Source organism: Martes martes, assembly GCF_963455335.1.
Source record: "Martes martes genome assembly, chromosome: 12".
NCBI lineage: Eukaryota > Metazoa > Chordata > Mammalia > Carnivora > Mustelidae > Martes > Martes martes.
Window position 1 is genome coordinate 59,856,347 of NC_137900.1, and position 20,450 is coordinate 59,876,796.

The 20,450-nt window shown below is 51.3% G+C and overlaps 2 protein-coding genes across 2 annotated transcripts; both read right to left on the reverse strand.

Annotated features, from left to right (window-relative positions):
• Nucleotides 1–1,142: 1,142 nt before the first annotated feature.
• Nucleotides 1,143–4,445, reverse strand: STOML2 (stomatin like 2). The gene is made up of 10 exons (XM_080819328.1): nucleotides 4,315–4,445; nucleotides 3,937–4,074; nucleotides 3,379–3,478; nucleotides 3,182–3,240; nucleotides 2,989–3,090; nucleotides 2,709–2,843; nucleotides 2,413–2,557; nucleotides 2,214–2,293; nucleotides 1,837–1,965; nucleotides 1,143–1,423 (listed from the first exon to the last, which is right to left on the reverse strand). Exons 1-10 carry the CDS (start codon nucleotides 4,357–4,359, stop codon nucleotides 1,286–1,288), a joined length of 1,071 nt encoding a protein of 356 aa, XP_080675454.1. The 5' UTR covers nucleotides 4,360–4,445; the 3' UTR covers nucleotides 1,143–1,285.
• Nucleotides 4,446–5,397: 952 nt separating this feature from the next.
• ATOSB (atos homolog B) lies at nucleotides 5,398–16,910 on the reverse strand. The gene is made up of 9 exons (XM_080820468.1): nucleotides 16,810–16,910; nucleotides 9,357–9,500; nucleotides 8,130–9,098; nucleotides 7,912–7,970; nucleotides 7,616–7,721; nucleotides 7,332–7,490; nucleotides 7,076–7,144; nucleotides 6,816–6,991; nucleotides 5,398–6,675 (listed from the first exon to the last, which is right to left on the reverse strand). The coding sequence occupies exons 3-9, from the start codon at nucleotides 9,021–9,023 to the stop codon at nucleotides 6,522–6,524; spliced, it is 1,617 nt and encodes a 538-aa protein (XP_080676594.1). The 5' UTR covers nucleotides 9,024–9,098; nucleotides 9,357–9,500; nucleotides 16,810–16,910; the 3' UTR covers nucleotides 5,398–6,521.
• Nucleotides 16,911–20,450: the final 3,540 nt, after the last annotated feature.

Here is a 20,450-nt window from a genome sequence, read left to right on the forward strand (position 1 = left end):
AGGGAAAAAAGAAAACCTTCATGGCTCCCTCCCTACCCTAAGGCTGAAGTCCAAAATCTTCAGTACTCTATCTTCTTGTGCTGTGGACCTTGCCATACAGTTACACACCCTAACATCCCACCCTTCAGCCTTAGCAAACTGAATGTTCCAACTTCTCTGGAACTGTGGGCCTCTGCATATTCCCAAACCCTAGCCTGGTGAAGGCATTAATTTTTCCAGCCCGAGCTCAATGGCAGAGTTGGCAGCCTTGTTGCCCACACCAGAACCTTCTTCCATCCTAGCACTTATCACTTTGTATCTATTTCCTTGTCCGTCTTCCCTGCCCAACCTGAGTCTGTGAAAGCAAGAACCACTGGGTGGGTCTAAACTGCTTTTGTAACCTACGGCTAGGACTGAAGTTGGCCTATGGTAGACATCATTAAATTTTTGAAGGAATAAGTATCTTCAGTTCCTGAAAACTCTTTAAGCATTTAGCAGGACTGTCCTGCCAGCATAGTTCTGCCTCCCATAAAAAAAATCCCCCCAGGGGCACCTGCTGGATGGGTCAGTCGGGGGAGCAGAGGAATCCAGCATGTGAAATACTTTTTTTTTTTTTTTAAGGTTTTATTTATTTGAGAGAGCTTAGGAGAGCACATATGCATGCAAGCAAGGGGAGGGACAGAAGGAGAGGGACAACCAGACTCCCCGCTGAGCAGGGAACCCAATGCAGGGCTGGATCCCAGGACCCTGGGATCATGAACTAAGATGAAGGCAGACACTTGAAGGACGGAGTCACACAGGTGCCCCAAGCAGGTGACTTTTTATCTTGGGGTTGTGAGTTCTAGTCCCACATTGGGTATAGAGCTTACTTAAAACAAAATGAAACCAATCCCCCCAAACACCTGCTCAAATTCACATCCCCATAGTTAGAAGGAGGGGGAACTACACTCCCCAGCTGGCAGTTTAGTAGACCTGTGGCTTAATCCTTCCACCCTATCCCAAAGCTTCTCCTGAAGATAGAAAGGATGATTTTATTTACATGAGGTTCTTACTCGTGGAGGAATCAGCTTCCTAGACCTGAGAGGCCTAGAGGATGGAAGCGGACATCCATGGAAAACAATGGTGATTTTTTCCCAACTTCATTCCCCAATCAAAGAAGACAGTTTCTGGTTTGCCACTGGCAAGTTTATTACATGATTAAAGTTCAAATAAAAAAATAATAACAAAATCTTGGCAGGGAAGCTAGAGCCAGAGTTTGGGAGTACTGTTTCCCTGTCCCCAGCCTCCCTGGCCAAGCCCAACTCCATTAACTCAGTTTGACTCGATCAAATTCCTCATCAAGACTTCCATCTGTGCCCTGGACATCTCTACTGCTCCCGCTGGAGACTGAGTCCTGGGCCCCTGACACTGGGGCTTTGGTGAGGGCCCCATATACACCCATGGCCTAAGAAGAGGGACAAAGAGAGAGCCGTGAGGACACATGAGAGAAGGCACAGCCCAACCCACCGATGACTAAAAAGAAAGTGGGGCTGGGCCCAATATGGTTGTTTTTCCTTTCTCTCTCTCAAGACTCAAACTTTTGAGCTGATTCTAGGAATCTTATAAGCTGTCAAAACAGGGTCACCCTCAAAATACTGGTGTAGGTATCTGCCAAAAAAAGAGATGTCTCAAGAGCTCCCCTATCTACAGGGGTGAGGAGAGTGTTTCATTCTTAGAGATTTATTCTCTACAGAGGCTAACAGGAGGTCTAGGTCTCATGGAACTCCAAAAGCCTCCATGGTGTGTAAGTTGTGATGGTGGTGGTGGGGTCTCAGTTTCTGGCATTGGTGTTGTGCTGGGTCCTTGGGACACTCTAACCTGAGCCACCATACTGGTGACATCTCCGGGGTTGGAGGGCAGCAGAATAGTGTTGGAGTCCTTAGCCAGTTTGGAGAACGCACTGACATACTGCTCAGCCACAGTCAGTGAGGCTGCTGCATCTCCATTCTGTGGCCATAGAAGGGAAAAAAACACAGGTCACAGACTTGGACAAGGGGTTGGGGATAGAGGGTAGGTAGAGGGGAGGGGAGAAAAAAGAAGTCGGATTCCCGAAAAGAGGATCAGATCACAATACAAGAGATCATGTAATCTGGCTCAGTGGAACCCACAAAGGCAGGAACTTCTCCCAAGGGTAGATGAGAAAACCTCTTCCAGTGTCAATTCCTGTCCCCGACTCCCACCCTGGGGCCTCTTACATGTTGTGTCAGAGCTGCAGCCAGGATCCGGATAGCTTCAGCCTTAGCCTTGGCCTTGGCCAGAACTGCACTGGCCTCTCCTGGAAGAAAAGAGACAAAGCTTTACTCATGAGGTCAGGGTACATCAAAGCTCCTGTCACAGCACCAACCCTCAAAGATCCACACCCTGCTCCTCCCTCAGCCTCTACCCTCTGCGGACCTGCTGCCTGATTTATTTGTTCAGCCTTTTCCGCCTCGGAGGCCAGGATCTGTGCCTGCTTCTTCCCCTCTGCCACGTTGATGGCTGACTCTCGGGTCCCCTCAGACTCTAGAACTGTGGCCCGTTTCCGCCTCTCTGCCTCCACCTAGAAGCCCCCAACAAGCCCCATCAAAAAGAAGCCAGAATAAACTCTTAGAGACCTGTAATTGTACCCATCATGATAGGGAAGGGAGTCCAGGTACTCATGAGACTGGAGCATCCTGAAGTCCTCTTCCCCATCCCTCCCTGGCCCCCACCTGCATCTGCATGGACTCTTTCACCCGGGGTGGCACGTGGATATCCTTGATCTCATAACGGAGGCAGCGAATGCCCCAGCAGTCAGCAGCCTGATTGATGGCGTCCACAATGCTAGCATTCAGGGACTCCCGCTCCTGGAAAAAGAGGTATAAGTTCCATGGCTTCAACCCACTGATCAAGGGTCTAAGCTGAGAAGTGCCTCTGACTGATCTTGACCCCCAGAAAGGACTGTGAGAGGTATGTGTCTTTCAACACTAACTCTGGCTCAGATCCCCTTACCCGGAAGACTTTGTCCAGAGAGAGTTTGCCGAGCTCTGATCTCATGGTTGTCTGAGCTAGCTGTGTGACAGCATACTCAGGGTCCTCTACACCATAGCTTGCCTGAAAAGGGCATGGATAGTTTAAGAAGCTTGAGTGCAGGATTTTAGTGAGAAAAGCAACTCAGAAGCTGAATAAAGCAAGCAGGAGATACCTTGTAAGGGTCCATGATTCGCAGATAAAGGACTCCATCGATTTGCAGAGTTACATTGTCTACAAGTACAGGAGTGGGAGAGAAAAGGGGGAAAATCAGGCCTCCAATTTTCAGTTAACTCTTTCTCCTGAGCTCTGGATCTCCTGCAACCACATCCTAATGGCCTCAGAAAACCCGTGTCACCCTGCACCCCTCACCGAGAGTCACAGCCGACTGCTCAGGCACGTTGATGACAATTTCCTTGAGACTCTGCACATATCGGATCCGGTCTAACACAGGGATGAGGATGTTCAAGCCCTGGGAAGAGGAGTCATGGGTCCTCAGGATGAGGGTTGTAGGGTTGGGATTCAAGCTAGGCCTGGAGTGGGTATGGAATCAACATGTGGAACATTCCAAGTACAGCAGAAAGCTGGGGGTATCAATGGTAGGGAAGCCCAAGAGGATGGGAATACAAGGCTGCACATCTGAATGGAAGAGAGAATCAAGGGAATGGGCGCCAGCAGAGTAGCAGACGGGTGGAGCTGAGAGAGTAGATAGGGGAGCTACCCAAGAACGGGGTCTTTGGGATGCTAGAGCGAACAGGAAAAGATGGTAACATGGGTATGAAGTTCAGCAGCCTGGGGTCTGCTAGGTCTGGCTGGGTAAGTTGGAAGCCAAAGGTGGGGGCAGGCTCAAAGGAGATCCCACCCCATTCGCCCATGTCATGGGGGAATTCGCCATCCTGCTGGCCCTGAGTGGGCAGGAGAGGTTCTCACAGGCTCCAAGATCCGATGGAATCGGCCCATCCGCTCCACCACCCAGGCCTCCTGCTGCGGCACAAACAGTACCACGGTGTTTCGGGGCAATCCAGAGGAGGCGCGACGCGGAGCACGACCAGAAGCCTGTACGGAGCCCTAATGAAAAGACAAGAATTAGCTGAGACCCCAGGCGGCGGGGCACCCCGCCCCTCTCGGCGCCTGTCCAGGAGACATCTTCCTAAACCGCGACCCTAAAGGGTCCTCCGAGAGGAACTCACGTGGATACCATGACCTCTGACCCCAGTTCTCTGACCAAACTTAGAATCCCGCTTCTTCCCAGGTAAGGACCCAGGTGCTCTCTGGCCCGACCTTTGGAGAAGGTTCCCCGGAACTCACCCTCAGCAAAAGGGCCCCAGTCCCCCGCGCCGCGCGCGCCAGCATTTCCCACGGCCGAAGGACCTCCGGAACCAACGAGACGAGGAGCAGAGAGGTCGCTCTAGAATCCCGGACCGGAGCCTTTCCTCCTGTATTTCCACTCCCCAGACGTACTTCCGGTCGTCTGCCCCCGCCCCCAACCTCAGCCAATCAGCATTATTCAGCTGAAGTGTGTATCAAATTGTTTCCTTGGAGATGCAGGCCTTCTAGTGAAGGCCGGAGGGTGGAACCCGTTCTAGTTCTCGTTGATCGAGCCCGAGATCCCGGACATGGTGACTATACAGGCTATTTTCCACGTGCAGCTGGTCCAAGAACACCTCCCACCGAATTCTTTACCTCCATCGGAGACTCAGTTTACCCTTCTGAGCATATAAACGCTCCTGTCACCACAGCGACCAGGGGATTGGAGCTCTTTGCTACGGTTGCCATAGTGACATTGTCAGGTAGCCCAGCTGTGTTGTATCCAGCCCTCCCACTAGGGACTGACCCCATTCCCGTTGCCGTGGTGACTGGGCCTAACAATGCCTAGTGATTGGACTGAGATTTCCCCTTCCCCTCTGTTCTCAAAGCACCACAGCTTTTTCTACCTCTTTCGACCTCTTCCCATTCAGTTTATCAGGCCTAGCGCCCTTGCATAGCGCCCCACACAGCCCCTACATTCGGCCTTCGCTGGATCATGTCACTGGACACATCCCTGATGCTCTAGCACGTCTTTTAAGAGACCTCCATTAAATCACTCTCATTTTACATTTCGGGGCACATAAGTGCAAGAGGGGCTAAAATCAGTAACAAAAGAACCACTATAGGAATGCAGGTCTACATTCAGAGAGTTTAGCTTTTGTGGACTGAACCTTCCCCACCACCCAACCCCATTTATCTGAAAAGAGCACGACCAGATCCTGAGAATCTTTAGGGCCTTGCCTAAGACTTCACGGCCTTAGGCCTCAGGTGTCCTCTTTGGAAAAATGGGCAGAGTCTGAGCTCTAGTTAGGCCCTCCATCTCCATTACCATACACTCCCCAACATAAAAAGTAAGGTTTAGCTCAAGTTTCCAAACAAGAATTTATTCTTCTTTCTGTTTTTGTTTTTTTCTTGAAAAAAAGTACCAGGTACAATTTTTTCCTTTTTCCTTTTTGTTCAAGTTTCAAGCAATTGCTTGTTCCCCTCAGCCCAGCCCCAGGAGTTAGGGCTAAGGCTGGGTCAGAATCTGGTGTGGGTATTGGGGTAGTTGGGAATCACATGACTGGGTGTGAGGGGTGTCCCTCACCCCAGCTGAGGTAGGTGGGTCAGAGTCTGGCCAGATGAGAGGAGGCATCCCGGTCCTTGGCCCTGACTCTGCCCCCTGAACACCTTCCTCAGTCAGGACCCCAAAGCAAGGAGACACAGGCAGGAGGAGAGGGACAACTGGAATCTGGAGACTTAGATGACGGGTGGTTAACCTGTGTGTGTGTGCATGCATGCAAGCTCTCTCTCACACACACCACACAAATACAAGCTTGCATGTGTGCACATACGTGCACACACACACACACGCACGCGCACACACACAGCTGGCTTTCAGAGAGGGGTCAGAGGGTAGGGGAAGTGAAAGGTATAAGATAGGGCATGGGAAGCTGAGTCTTTGGCTAGTGACTCAGTCCTTCTGGGTTAACCTCTCTGCCATCAGCTGAGGAAAAAGAATTCTTCCCTAACCCCCACATCAGCTTCTTCAACTCCTGAGCTTGGAGCAATATCTGAGAGCGGGAATGGAGGAGGGGCAATGCCAATTACCAGGTTTGGGAGGTTACCAAGGCAATCCAATTTGAATAAATTATAAATTAAAAATAAATAAAATAATAAGTGGCCCCTGCCCAGGACAGGGAGGCAACGCTGGCATAACTTGCCTGGGAACTTGGGATAACCTCGGGATAGCTCTGGTGTCTCCCCACTACCTAAGCTGGCCTGGGAAATCCAAGGGGGTGGGGAGGCACGTGGAGTACCCAAAGTAGAGCAGAGTGTGGTAAGGATCGGAAGCTTTAAATACCCAAATAATTAATTTGGGCATGAGCATGGTGAGGGCTTTAATTCAAGCCTGAAGGATCTTTCGCCACCTTTCCACGTATTTGCTCTGTTCGAGATGGAGCAGGATGGGCTGGTACTTGGCCCCCATGGGTTCAGGGCACTGACAATCAGGGCAAAGGTGAATAACGTGGGTTGTGAGGGGACTCAGTCACTGCCTGCAGTTCGTAGGGGAGCCCTGTGTCCAGTTCCAGGCTCCGGCGTGAAAAAAGCAGGCGGATGTCTCCATGCAGGCTTAAGCGGCCTGAGCGGGAGCTCCGGAACCTGGGGGAGGACAGGGTGATCAAAGAAAGGATCCAGACAGTTTAGAGGCCAGGAGAGATCCTATTCAGAGAAGAGAAAACCCAGGGTGGGGAAAACTCTTTTCCTGGGCCTTCCCAACCACCCCTGGGCACTGTCCTAACCTGAGGTGCAGCAAGTAGCAGAGGAGGCGGCAGGTGGGGCTAGCATTTCCCTCCTCACCCACAGGCACCAAAAAGAGGCGATGGCGCAGGAAGGTCATATGGGCAGCAGGCATGTCCGAGAAGTCAAAAGTCACAAGGAACATCTTCACCACAGTCTGGTTGGGGTTAAATAAGGTCTGGGGGCAGGACAGAACAAAGTTCGTAGGGTCTAGGGGCTGTTTTCCTCTCCCTACTCCCCCTCCTCCTCAGGGAAAACTTACCACTTGGATGGTGCCCACCTTGGGCACGCTGTAACCCTTCCTCCCCAGGGGGTTCAGGTCCACGACACCCTAGAAAGGCCATGGAGCCATCAGCTAAGGTGGGGTCTCATCCATCTCCATAATCTTTCACTCTGGGCCTGGCCCTCGCCCCACACAAGAGTTCTCCCCACTGGGCCCTGAACACCTAAAGAATCCCTTTTGCCACCAACCCCTCATCCTCCTCACAAGCTAACTTAGAGCTGAGGTCAGGTCATACCAGGAAGGGGGCCGGGGCATTTTGCTCAGAAACATCAAAGAAGGTGACAGTGACAGGCAGCGTGACATGCTGGGGGCAATAAGATCCACTAGCTCCAATCTCTGCCGTGAAGCCCTCAATGTGGCCAGATGGTGCAAAGCGTCCTCGAAGCAATGATTCCTGGGGTGGAGATGGGGAAAGCATATTAGGAGACAGACACCAGCTGTTTTCCTTACCCATCCAAGCTGCATTCCACCGTCTCACTTCCCCCAAGGCCCCCAATCACAGAATCCAAGGGGAACTACCTCAAAGCTGCCCAGCAGGGTACGGCTGACGGCAGGGGTAGGAACAAGGGAGGCACTGGGGGGGCTCAGCAGGCCTGGCCCCTTCCGGAGGCTTCGAAGGGAGCTCCTGGTAGGGGAGGGGACACACAGTGTATTGGCTTAAAGCATTCTGCTATGCTTACTCATGTCCTTGGGTTTACCCTTTGCCACTATCTAGGGCTCCTGCCCTGGGGTCCCCTACCCTGGGGTTGGAAAAAGGATTACAGACTTTTGCCCCATTTGCAGGGACAGAGCAGAGGGAGAAGCTGATCACTCACAGCTTCAGGCGACGGGCACCTTTCAGCCTCCGCCCCATGGGACTGCAGTCTGTTGGGTCCTATGGAAAGGAAAGATTACAAAAAGAGATTGGGTGGAGGCCAAGTATGTTTGCAAGCAGGAACTCATTACAAGCTCTCATAAGAACATCCCCCCAGGTCTTCACCTTTTCCCATACATGTATCTACTTAAGACTAGACCATCTCCTCTCCTGGCTTACCAGCACAGGCTCCTTGGGCCCAGGCAGCAGATGGCTCCAGAAGGGTGTGGCTTTGGCATCAGAACTGTTGGCAGCAGGAGGGTGGCCCAGGGTTCCCCGGCGCCTCCGAGGGGCTGGCCCCTCATCCTCAGAGCTGACATCCAGGGCTTCTCCAGCAGGAAGCAGCCTTCGCTTGGTGGGGCAGGGGCCTGGAGGTCCAGGGCCAGGGGGTGTGTGCTCGGGACTATGCCCATTGGCAGTGCCAGGGGACTCCCTAGGCCAAGGGCTGCCCCCGTTGCCCACCCCAGCCACTGGGCTCTTACCCCCTATTTGTGCAAGACTGTGCAAATCAGTGTCAAATGTGTGCAGCTGGCCCAGAGGGGCTGGCCCTGGAGACTCCCCCAGGGACCCCTGTCCCCCTGGATCTGGGGAAGCCCAGTCTCTGGTGTGCAAACTGTTGCAGGAAGCATTTGATGGGGAACAGGGGGGACTTTGGGCCCCTGAAGTCCAAGGTAAGGTGGAGCTACTTCCCTGTTCCACAACACAGAGGCCATGATGGCAGAAATGCTGGCTGGTCACACCCAGTCCCAGCCCCAGTCCCTCTGGGCCTAGTAGCCTCACAGTAGATGGTTCTTCAGGGGGTAGCCCCTCTCTGGCCCCCAGCCCAGGACCTCTCTTCAGCTCCCTGGGAACCTCAGTGGGTGGGGCCGGCCGTTTCAGGGCCCTATGAGGCTCGGAGGCACCAGCTGGAGGGGAAAAGATGGATACCTGGTAGACCCCGGGGGATGTCGCCCCCCCTGCTGGGCTATAGCCCATGAGCAGGCCACCCTGGAGGGCCCCCTGCCTGACTGCAGGCTGCGAAGGGCCAGCCTCTGGTTCTGAGGATGGAGACGGCTCCGCCTGCACGTGGCGCATGAAGCCCCCCTTGGGTCAGGGGGGCCCCCCCCCACAGCCTTTATGCTGGGCCTGGGCTGGGGGGCCTGGGGACATCTGTGCAAGAGAAGAGAAGAAAAGACCGTCAGAGGAATCAATGAGTCTTCTCCCTTCCACATGAGTTTCAGATCCTCCCCCAGCCTGAAGAGGTGACCTTGTGGGGTTCCTGGGGGTGAAGGTGTCCAAATCCCCAGAAAGTATAATGGAATATTGATCCCATTAATAATAGACCAGTGCAAGAACTTCTAAGAGGGTAACGTGTTTAGCTTCGGTTTCTTACCAGACCTGCTTCCCCTCCCTTTCCCTAGCACTCACGCCGATGAAGAGGCCTTAAGCCTAGATGTGTGTTCCCTCTTCCTGACTGATGCCTTGCTCTCCTAGCTTGCAGTCTGGTCCATTCCCGCTGCACTGGCAAGGTGACTGCCACCATTCCGTGCAGCTCCTGGGCTCAGCCGGACCCTGAGGAAAGAAGAGCAGACATAAGCCAGAATGCCTGGAGCCAATGGTAAGGCTCCTCTCCAATTGTGAGCTCCCAGAGTACCCTCCAGGATATCCTTCTCCCATATGGAAAGCTCTTCAGAAACAGAAGGAGCAGTCTTGGGATCCAGAGCCCAGAGGGCAGAGCTGGGCTACCTAAGGAGTCAGAGAGAGGCAGGTCTCCATTCAGTGGAGTAAGGATGTGAGAAGTAAGTTGTGGCAGGATGACCACTTATCAGGGCCACCAGCAAAGAGATTTCTGCCCTGGCCACTTATCAGGGCCACCAGCAAAGAGATTTCTGCCCTGAACATTTCCTAATATCCCAGGATCCAAGAGATCATGCCACCTGAGAGTTGGTCAGGGCCAACAATGAAAGAATGAATTCTTTCATTCAGCCCTCCTAGTCCGGGCCACTGAGTTGTATAACTCCTTCCCATAAGTCTATCTCCAAAGGGACAGTGGTACCCCAAAGCCCTAAGGGCAGAATCTTGCAGAAACTCCTATCCCGTGAGCACTCCTCAGAGGTACAAACCTCAGGTCAGCTCAAAGGTGGCCCTTCGAATGTAAACTCCCAATTGCCTCCAGCAGTCTATCCCTTTAATAGGAGGCAACAAATCTAATCAAAAACAAGTGGAGAGGGAGTGGAAGAGGCACTGCCAGAAGGCACTTTCCAGGACCTACCCTCCCCCTAGGCCCTGCAAACTAGAGATAAGGCAGGGGCAGTCAGACAGCTGGAAGCAACTAAGACTGCCTGTTCACTTTGCCACAACTTGTTCCACAAACAAAAATGCAAACCACTGTTTTTCTGCCAGGGCACAAGATGGTCTCTACTGACTGGTTCATCCCCAGGATCCCATAATAGGTGAGGGGAATGTCAAATTGAAGGCCATCTTCCTTTATGTAAGGAAATATTGCCTCCAGGATCAAGCTTCTCCTTTGTGCAGTAGCCTGTGCTGACTGCCATCCACAATATCTCTTCCCCTTCAAAGAATATCCCCTGTATGCCTACCTAAGTCCTGTCCTTACTCCTTGGCTAGCCCAAATGCCATTCCCTCCAGAAAGCCTACTCTGGCCACCCTAAGCCATAAATCTCTCTCTCTCTCTCTCTCCTCTGGACTCCACCTAAGGCAGTGTCATTATCTACTGTAATCCAGTGACAGTTTTGCTTGCTCTTGTAGGTAAGAAATCTCTTAGACAGGAGTGCCTAGGTGGCCCAGTCAGTTAAGCATCTGACTCTCGGTTTTGGCTCAGGTGATCTCAGTGGCATGAGATGGAGCCCCGTGCTGGCTTCACACTCAGTGTAAAGTCTGCTGGAAATTCTCTCTCCCTTTTCTCTGCCCCTCACACTTGTGCTCTCTCAATCTCTAAAATATATAAATAAATCTGAAAGGAAGGAAGGACGGAAGGAAGGAAGGGAAGGGGGAAGAAAGGAAGAAAGAAAGAATTCTCCTAGACAGACTATGGGGTTCTTCAGGATAGGTTTGTGTTCTGCTCCTCCACCAAACTTCAAGTATAGGGATTAAGCACATAGCAGGGCTCAAAAAAGTAGAATGGAAGCCCCAGAGGTCTCAGCAGTGCATCGGTCCTGGCAGTGCAGAGAAAAACTCCCAGAATGAGAGCAGCAGAGATATTACTTGTATAGAGAGAGTCAGCAACAAGAGAGGTGGAAGTGGATGGCAGGGAGAAAGGGAGAGAGAGTTGTACCCTAGAGACTGAAAAGATTTCCTATACCAAGTTCCTATCATTGCATCTAACACTACCCTATTTCACCACATTCTCATTAGAAGTGAGACCCCTAAGAAAATTCTGGTTTTCTGTGGTGGTTGGGGTATCTGGAAAGGGCAGAACTCCAATGACAGCATTGTCAGTGGCACAACCTGTATTCATCTCTACCCCTCCTTTTCTCTACCCAAACCATACAGATTCAGAAAGGGCCTTTTCTATAACACTCCACCCCCTGGTCATCCAAGTTGGCCTCTTGAGTCCTTGCCCTGGGGAAGCCAGGTGATGACATGATGCCCTACCTGACCCCAGCATGCCTGGCACCTGCTTATTTTCCCAGAGCCCTCTCAGTTCCTGCTTTGTCAATGAGAAGCTCTAAGACTCACTTCCCTGCTACCCAGCCTGTCTGGCTCTAGATCACAGCTTCAAGCTGACTCATGGGGCAGGACTGTGGAGGAGGGGGGCAGAGTAGGCCAAACCTGTGCAGGGGGTGGGCAGCAGCTGGCGTCAAACAGCTGTGCCAGGCTGTGGCTGGCAAGGACTACAGTTCCCAACATGCCCAGGGAGCAAGGCCAGCAAAAACGACAAGTCCCAGAATACCGTGGGTTCTGTACCTCAGACACCTGCTAGGCCTGGGAGGTGGGGTAGGTGGGTGTTGGTATAGATATAAGCTCCAGGCTCACTCTCCCCTTCCCTTCAGTATTAAAGATACCCATTTCTACACTGATCAAAGAGGGTGACAGGAAGGAGAATTCCTCTCCATGTGCTTTATACCCTCATCCAGTTGAGAGAGAACAGCCAGCTGCTCTGCATTTTTTCCCTATACGTGTCCACACACGCTAGGGGGGCTACTCCCATGGACCACCACTGTGATTACAAAAGTCAAGCTCTGCTCTCTCACCAGACCCTTGACCGCTGGCCTAAAATCCTCTACCTTCAGTGGAGAGGGAGCAGATGTCAGCACCTCCTCCAAACTAAGCCCGGCCAACTCACCCCTTTTCCTGGACTCCTTGTTCTGGACTATTCCCCCACCCCCTGCTTAGTCTCCCAGGTCCATTTTCACCCCTCTCCTCCCCAGACCCTGGGACAGGCCCCATTCCCTAGTGGAGCTTCGGAGATTTGCTCTTCCCCCCTAGCACACACTCACCCCGCTCTTAAATTGGCTCCGCCGCGGCGGCCGCTGCTCCGGGCCCTTCCGTCCCGTCCCGGTCCCTCCCCTCGAATCCCGGGTCCTCCCCGCCACGGGCCCCCAACCCAGACAAAGGGTGGCTCAGGCAGAGCTCTGCTCTGCTAGGCAGTTCTCTGTTCAGCTTCGTGTGCAACACTAGCGGGCTCTGGAGCCCGCAGCCCCCCAGCCACTGCCGCACCCCTCCCCGCGACTGTCCCTCCCGGTGGCCGCCCCGGCTCCGCGCTGCCGACTCCGCTGCCCCTCTGACTCACAGGCCATTTCCTACCAGCTGATGGGGCCGCCCGCCCCGCCCAATGCCCCAACACCCCTGCCGCGGCGAACGCGGCCGCCACGCCCCCCTAAGACCACGCCCTCCATGGGCAGAGATCATGCTGATTGGCCCATAGGAGTCCAGCCTCTCCACGACCTTAAGTGTGAGACACGCCTCCTTCAAGAGACGCACGCCCATTGGTCCACAAGGGGGCAGGCCTACCCGGGACCACCCCGCCCATCTCCTTAACCCGTCATCTGCCGGAATCCAAAGGAGCTCCCGCCCCTTCCATTTAACCCTTTCAAAGGCTTGGGCCTCCCACTTCTCACCTCAACCCTACCTCTTCCGACAGTGTTTAATAGGACGCCCTAAGGCTTTCATAGACAAGTTCGACAATCTCCAAAGTCGGCCTGCTCTTCCCACACCAAACCCCAAATATCCCCACTCCCATTCATCTCTCCCTTCCTTGCAAACCAGAGCTTCAGAGACCAGAGGACTGCTGAAGTCTAGAAAGCTTCCTTCATGCCAGAACAGATGAAATAGGCCAGCAGTGGGACCTTATGTCCTTCCATTGAGAAATGGTATTCTTCCTTTTCTTACTCTATATTGATGTTCTTTTGCCTTCATTAGAGGGACCCCCAAGGACTCCTGAGATAGGGATACATTTTAATTCAGGGACCTACACATTCTTTTTTGTGTCTCTAAACTACCATTCTGAGACCAGACTGCTTCGTCCTTTCTACCAGTACTCTCTCTTTATAGGAGACACAGCACCCAGGGGAAGTGAGATAGTAAGGCTTCTGCCATTAGTGGGGTGAGATGTGCCAAACTCTTCCGATGGAGCTCACTTCCATGACTCACAGCTCCCCTGAAACTCCCTATCCTCACCCTGAGTCACTGGGCTCCAGGCTCAGGCCAGAATCAGCCAAATTAAGTGGCAGCAGAATCAGCATTCTTAATTCTTGTCCTTCTACCCTTTAAATGACCAGGATGGGAACTTCTGCATGGATGGGGCATTAAAAGATACTTTTTAGAGGGGCTGCTTTAGGGGCAAGCTAAGAATATACATAGCCCTGACAATCTTCCCCTCTGCACTCGTTGATAAGTCAGTTTCCAAACTTAAGAAGATTTTTGTTTCAGTCTTCCACAGAAGCAAGCAAACACCAGAATCAAAAGAGGGAAGACTCAGGGCATCATCTCAGTCAGAGGAGTATGCAACTCTTGATCTTGGAGTGGGGAGTAGTGTAGGGGTGTAGGGATTACTTACAAATAAAATCTTAAAACAATAACAACACAAAACAAAGAGGGAAGACTCAAACTGATGCCTGGAGAACTGGCATCAGCGAGGGTAGACTCTCTGGTTGTGCCTCCAGAAGAGGGGGAGTCCATTCTTCCATAGTTCAGAGCCCACAGAAGGCCCAACGTCCTTGTTTCTACCTTACCTGTGCTGTAGGCCCCAAGGGCCCAGAGGTTGTCAGTGTGCAGTAAAGAAAGTCTCCCTTCCCCCTACTTCCTCCTTCAGCCTTAGACTTAGGAAGAAAAACTAACCCTTCTCTCCGGCCCCCCTCTCCTCACCTCAGACCAGGAGAAAAACCCTGAAAAAGAACCCAGTTCCAGTGGACTGACTTCTTCATTGGTTCTCTAATAGTAAGGAACAGGATTCAGGAAATTTTCAAAATCCTGAACAAAATGGCAGAGTACCAAAGAAAGAACCTGCCTGCCTTAGTAAAAGCTTACTGGGAAGACAAACAGACACAGCACACTATAGGAAATTAATAGTTCCTTGGTGACGCCACAGAACAGGCAGTAAGTTCTGTTTTACTGCCACTAACATAGGCCAAGGCCTTCGTTACTTGCAAAGGTCGGGGGGCCAACAGTTCAGTGGGAAGGATCAAAGATGTTCTAGGCCTCTCTGTACCCTAGGAAAACAGCATGGTACAATCAAGAGGCCCTACCTAGCTGCCCCAAACTCTTACCCTGCTTTATTTTTTCATAGCAGTTATCACCACATGGCCTCTCTCTGCCTCACACACTCACACGTATTTCTTTCTCCCCCTATTAGAATGGAAGCTCTATGAGAGCAGCAATGTTGTTTTGTTCATGCCAGTATTCCCAGAATCAACATCAGTGCCTGGCACATAAGAGCCACTCAATAAACATTGGTTGAAAGAAATGATGAGCCCTGGGCTGCATGAATACAATCAGAAGGCCTGGATCCTAATTCCTGCTCTTTCACTGTGAGACCCAGAGAAAGTCAATCTCTTTGGCTTTAAATTTTCAACTCTGTAAGATGAGGAGTTTGTATAAATGATGGCCACTGAGGGCCTCTGCAACTCTGGCCTTATATTGCTATGTTTCTAATAGCGATTGTTCACTCAAATTCATTTTCAGAGGATGGACCCAAATGTCTGAATGCCCTCCTGCTTGTATTGAAGCAGAGAGGCTATATATTCCAGCCTCAGCACAGCAAACTGATGCCCTTTCTCTTCATGCCCTGCCCCACCCACTCAAACAAATGCCTCAGTCCTGAGGAAGCTGGAGTGTTTGCCCTAGGCCCGCCTCTCTGAGAGACGGTCTGGGAAGCTGTGTTGCCATAGCAATCAGCTCCTCCTCAAAAGCCTTCAGCCTGCCCTCCCTTACCCCACCCTACCCAACGCTTTGTCTGGCCTCAGCACCCCCTCCCTCCCTGGCCAGTCACAGCTAGAAGGAGGTTGGCTAGGGGCCCCTTTCAGTAACACTGTCACACACATTCAGTCACTGTGGGGAAGGCTGGCCTTTTTCACCCTCTCCCAGATAGCCCAGGGGCAAATAGAACTTTGGCACTATATCAAGGCTCCTCAGGAAACCTGAGGGGCTCCTTGGAGGTCTAAGCCCTTGTCTCCATTCTGACCATCAGCTTCCAAGCCAGGAATGTGGGAGTCATTCTCTTTTCCTCTTCCAGCTAAAGCTGGAACCTCATATCCTTTCTGGAGTTCGGCCTGCCATAGTAGCCCATCTCTCAAAACATACATCCAAGACTCAGTAATTTTCAGCCTTCCCACAGAAGGCCATTTTTTAGGTCCTAGGGTTCCCCACCCAGGAGAAGGAAAAGGGTGGGAAAAGTAATAAGTTTGTGGCAAGTGGTGAAAAAGTGGCAGCCAGTCACTTGTGGAGGCTGTTGGAAGAGATATTGGTAGGAGTGGGGTGGGGTCTGGGCCTGCTAGTAACTAGGGTCTGTGGCCATTGAGCACAAAGTTCCGGGCAGGGCACACGGGCAAGTCCCAGGCCAGGCCCCAGGGCGAGGAAGGAAGTGGGAAATGAGCACACCCAGAACATAGGGCAGGGCAAAGTGGGGGAGGGGGAAGACAGGGACCAAGGCAGGCTTCTGGGAGGAACAGGAACTAGAGTGGGGGTTAACAGGAACACCAGCTGGGGGAAGAAACTCCAGTCTCACCCAGACAGATCCAAAGCCAACTGAGGAGACAGTCACAGAAGACCTAGTAGCAAGTGGGGCCTGATCCTCCCTAAGGGTGGTAGCCTGAAGGTGTTATTAGGAGCCAAGGAGCCAGGAGCACTAGGGACTGACTTCTTTACCCCACCAATTCCATCATACCATTCCTAGAACACAGTACACAAGCCTCTTCCTGAGTCTCTACAAAGCCCCAGGACTTTCTCAAAGGACTAGTGGTTCTTCCCCCCTCAGCTGGGGCCTACAACCTCTTCCCCTCACACAGTGCCCACAACCCCATCCCTTCTTTCTGTGCACAGTCCCTCTGTCCCTCCGTTTCTCCCACACTCTGGACCACCAGCTCTTCTCCATCATACAACACCTGCTTTCCCCAAAGCAACTTTAGATCCCCTCCCCCTCAAGTATAGCCAGCCTCCAACCCTCCACATCAGACAGCGACCTAGCCCCCTCACACTGTACCTCCCACCTCAGCAAAACACTCCGGTCTCTCCCCCACAAGGGCCCCTGGAGAATGCACCTGCTTACCCACACATTGAGCCCCCAAGTCCTCCCCCAACTCTGTCTTCCTTCCCCCCACAGCAGTCCTCAGATTCTCTCCTTCTCTAACGTGCCCCCCACCTCCTGTTTGCCCAAGCGCACCCCCATCTTTGTCCCTCCTTCCACGCGCACCCCACCCCACACCTGTAGTTCCGTGAGTCCCGTTGCACCTGAGGAGGTAGTGGGTTGGGGCAGTTACAGAGAGGCCCTAGCAGCAGCCTCGGCCTGCTAACCTCACCCCTTCTGTCCGAGCCCCGCCCCCGCAACGCCCAGGCCCACCCCCTCCCTTGTCCCACCTCCCACCTTCTCCGGGCTCGTCCCCTTTCCTAGTTTCTTTAATTCCTTTGGCTCCTCCCCTGTGACAAGGCCCCGCCCCATGGCCCCGCCCCTTCTCTCCACTGCGTCTCCCCAGGAACATCCGCTTGTCACTAGCCTCTTCCCTGATCCCCGCCCTCTTCTGGTTACTCTGCCTTTCGCTGGGACCCGCCCCTCGAATTCCAGCCTGGCAGAACCCAGGCCAGGCCCTCTTCCACCGCGAACCCCGGTCGGTCTCAGAGACCCTTCTACCCCCGCCCCTTCGCTCGCCTGCCTCACCCGGGCGCTAGAGCTCCAGCCCGGATCCGCTGGCTCTGATAGGCGGCGGCGGCCCCAATGGATGGCGGAGGAGACAAAGTGATGGCTGCAGGTCGCCCGAGGTCCCACCCCGGCCACGTGCGGCTTCTGTGATGACAGGTCTAGAGGGGCGGGGCCTTGGCCCTCAGGGTGCGGGCCTTGGCTGACCGGATCGGACTGGGGGTGGGGGAGCGGGAGCTGGCATCAAAGCGCTAGCCTGAGGGTACCGAGCCTGACTGGGGCTCTCCCGGGCTTTCGCGTTAGTGTGAGCTGCCTGCGGAACTTGAGCCTTTTTCTGGGGACGTCTGGGTTAGCGCACGCATTTGCTTTAATGGGGGAGGTCTGTGGGGTTTGCAAGGTAGTGCAAGGAGTTTCAGGAGTCTGTAAAGATAGGAGAATCTGGTTGGTGGTGTCTCAAGTCTGTGAGGTTGAGCAAGTGTCTACAGCCTACGCTGTGCGGGAGAATTTGAGTTCTGGGAGATGGGCAGTAACAGCCAGATCTGTACCTGTGGAAGGTGGGTCAGAAAGGAATTCTGTAAATTTTAGGAGCCTAAGTGTTAATACGAAGTTAGAAAAGTCTGCAATCGCCGGAGAGAAGCAGGGCCCTTGCTTTGTACAAGTGTCAAATGACCTATGTGACAGTTACATATGTTCTGTAATTTAATTAGCGCTTAAGTCGTCTCTCCAATTTACACTCGCCTTACTAGTTCCCGAGATATAGCAAGGGGAAGTCCACGCTTACCAGGTACCTGTAGATGGCAGCACAGGACCCTTGCAGAACTGAAGGGCCCAGAGCCCAGGGCCTATCGCGCCTCTCTGTAGAGCTGGCCGTATAGACTGTCGGTCAAACCTGGTAAAGTTCTCTGAAAGTGGCAGATTTCTTTAGGTTTCTGGGACTTTCTGTGAATAGGTAACTTAAGATAATTTACTAAACACCAATTGTATGCAAAGAAAAAAAAGGGTTTTTTCCTCTATCCTAAAGGAACTTATTTAGGTTGTCATACAAATACCTAGATAATCCTACAGACAGTAAAATTGGAAGGGTTTTGGGTAGTGGAAAAACCATAGGGTTTGTAATCATTTGTAATCATGTGTTGGCCTTTGAACTTTAGGTATTGGGTATTTACTACCTGTATGAATTTGGCTAAATTACTTGATTTAAAAAAATAAACTTAATTAATTTTAGAACAATTTTAGTTGTATAGGCAATTTATGAAGGCGATTCAGAGTTTCCGTTGTACACCACCCAATTTCTCTTATTAACATTTAAATTAGTATGGCTCATCTGTTATAATTAATTAACCAATATTGATACATTATCGTTAATTAAAGTACATACCTCATTCAGATTTCCTTAGTTCTTCGTCTTTTTTTTAAAAGATTTTATTTATTTATTTGACAGAGATCACAAGTAGGCAGAGAGCTAGGCAGGGAGAGAGAGGAAGCAGGCTCCCTGCTGAGCAAAGAGCCTGATGTGGGGCTCGATCCCAGGACCCTGAGATCATGATCTGAGCTGAAGAAAAAGGCTTAACCCATTGAGCCACCCAGACACCCCTTCCTTAGTTCTTCTTTATGCCTTTTCTCTGTTCCAGGATCCCATCCAGGATCTCAAATTGCATTTGGTTGTCATGTCTCCTTAAACTTCTCTTGGCTGTGACATATTCTCAGACTTCCTGGTTTTTGATGACCTTGATGGTTTTATCATTAGATTTTTTAAAAAATTTTATTTATTTATTTGACAGGCAGAGGTCACAAGTAGGCAGAGAGGGAAGCAGAGAGAAAGAGGAGGAAGTAGGCTTCCCGCCGAGCAGAGAGCGAGCGATTCGGGGCTTGCTCCCAGGATTCCTGGGATCATGACCTGAGCGGAAGGCAGAGGCACAACCCACCGAGCCACCCAGGTGCCCCTGCCATTAGATATTTTATAGAATGTCTTTCAGTGGGATTTGTCTGATGTGTTTCTCATGATTAGACTGAGGTTATGGGTTCAGGGAAGGATGACTCCTGATTTAAAGTGCCAGTTTTACCTGACTGCTGCCGGGTCCAGAGCTCCTGACCAGCAGGAAGTAGCTACCGTTAGTTCTCACCCTTTTTCCCTAACAGGAGTTAGGGTTACCTCTTCAGAGGCAGGGAATGATGAAGGATAGTTGGAAGGCAGGCAAGCTGGAACAGGGGGCTCCTGCCCTAAGAGGAAACCACCCTTAAAAGGATTTTACACCACCCTGCGAGGAGCCCTCCACCCTTTCCCATGTGATAGATCGGTGACAAAAACCTGATTGGATGACAGGTGCAGGAAGGGTTAATCAGATTAAAACAGCCCACTAACAAGACCATAAAAACCCCTAGATTTAGAAGTTCTGGTGGCAACCCTCTCAGGTCCCTTCCCTCCTCAGAAGCTTTGTGCTATAACTTTGCTGTCTCTCAATAAATCTTGCTTTGCTGCTCACCAAAAAAAAAAAGAAGTCCAGTTTCATCACATCATATCATGTCAATCTGTGTGTGTGTGTGTGTGTGTGTATGTGGTATGTTTATATACACAGTATTGGCATTATACTGTTTACTCATATTACAGGTTTTTACTTTAAATCTCTCTCTCTCTCAAATGAATAAATAAAATCTTTTTAAAAACTAAATTAAAGAAAATAAATAAAAATTTCTTTTTTTAAGATTTTATTTATTTATTTGACAGAGAGGCACAGCGAGAGAGGGAACGCAAGCAGGGAGAGTGGGAGAGGGAGAAGCAGGCTTCCCGCTGAGCAGGGAGCCCCATGAGAGACTCGATCCTACTGGGATCGTGACCTAAGCCAAAGGCAGATGCTTAATGACTGAGCGGCCCAGGTGCCCCCCAAAAAGATTTCTTTATGAAATATTTTAAGCACAGAGAAAGTTATAAAGAATACTATAACAAACATCCACATTCTTCTCACAGAACTTTATGAAGTCTTAATATTTTACCACATTTGCTTTGAATTCTCTCTTAAGGAAACTAATATTTCAGATAGGCTGAGCTTTTATGTACTCCTTCCTAATCTCATTCCATTCTCTCACTTGCTCCTCATGTTCTCTCCTCAGAAGTAACCACTATTCCAAACTGGTATTTATTTTTCCTTTACATTTTTAAAAAAGATTTTATTTATTTATTTATTTATTTATTTATTTATTTATTTATTTGACAG

Bases quoted from the DNA above. Each gene is read 5' to 3' on its own strand.
- STOML2 (XM_080819328.1), bottom strand. From the start codon at position 4,359: ATGCTGGCGCGCGCGGCGCGGGGGACTGGGGCCCTTTTGCTGAGG. The intron at 2,294-2,412 runs GTCCGCAGAGGG...CTTTTCTTCCAG, and splicing joins ACAAATAAATCAGGCAGCAG to GAGAGGCCAGTGCAGTTCTG. The intron at 1,966-2,213 runs GTAAGAGGCCCC...CTATGGCCACAG, and splicing joins CTGCAGCTCTGACACAACAT to AATGGAGATGCAGCAGCCTC.
- ATOSB (XM_080820468.1), bottom strand. From the start codon at position 9,023: ATGCGCCACGTGCAGGCGGAGCCGTCTCCATCCTCAGAACCAGAGGCT. The intron at 6,992-7,075 runs GTAAGTTTTCCC...TCCTGCCCCCAG, and splicing joins AGGTGGGCACCATCCAAGTG to ACCTTATTTAACCCCAACCA. The intron at 6,676-6,815 runs GTTAGGACAGTG...GTCCTCCCCCAG, and splicing joins TGCTACTTGCTGCACCTCAG to GTTCCGGAGCTCCCGCTCAG.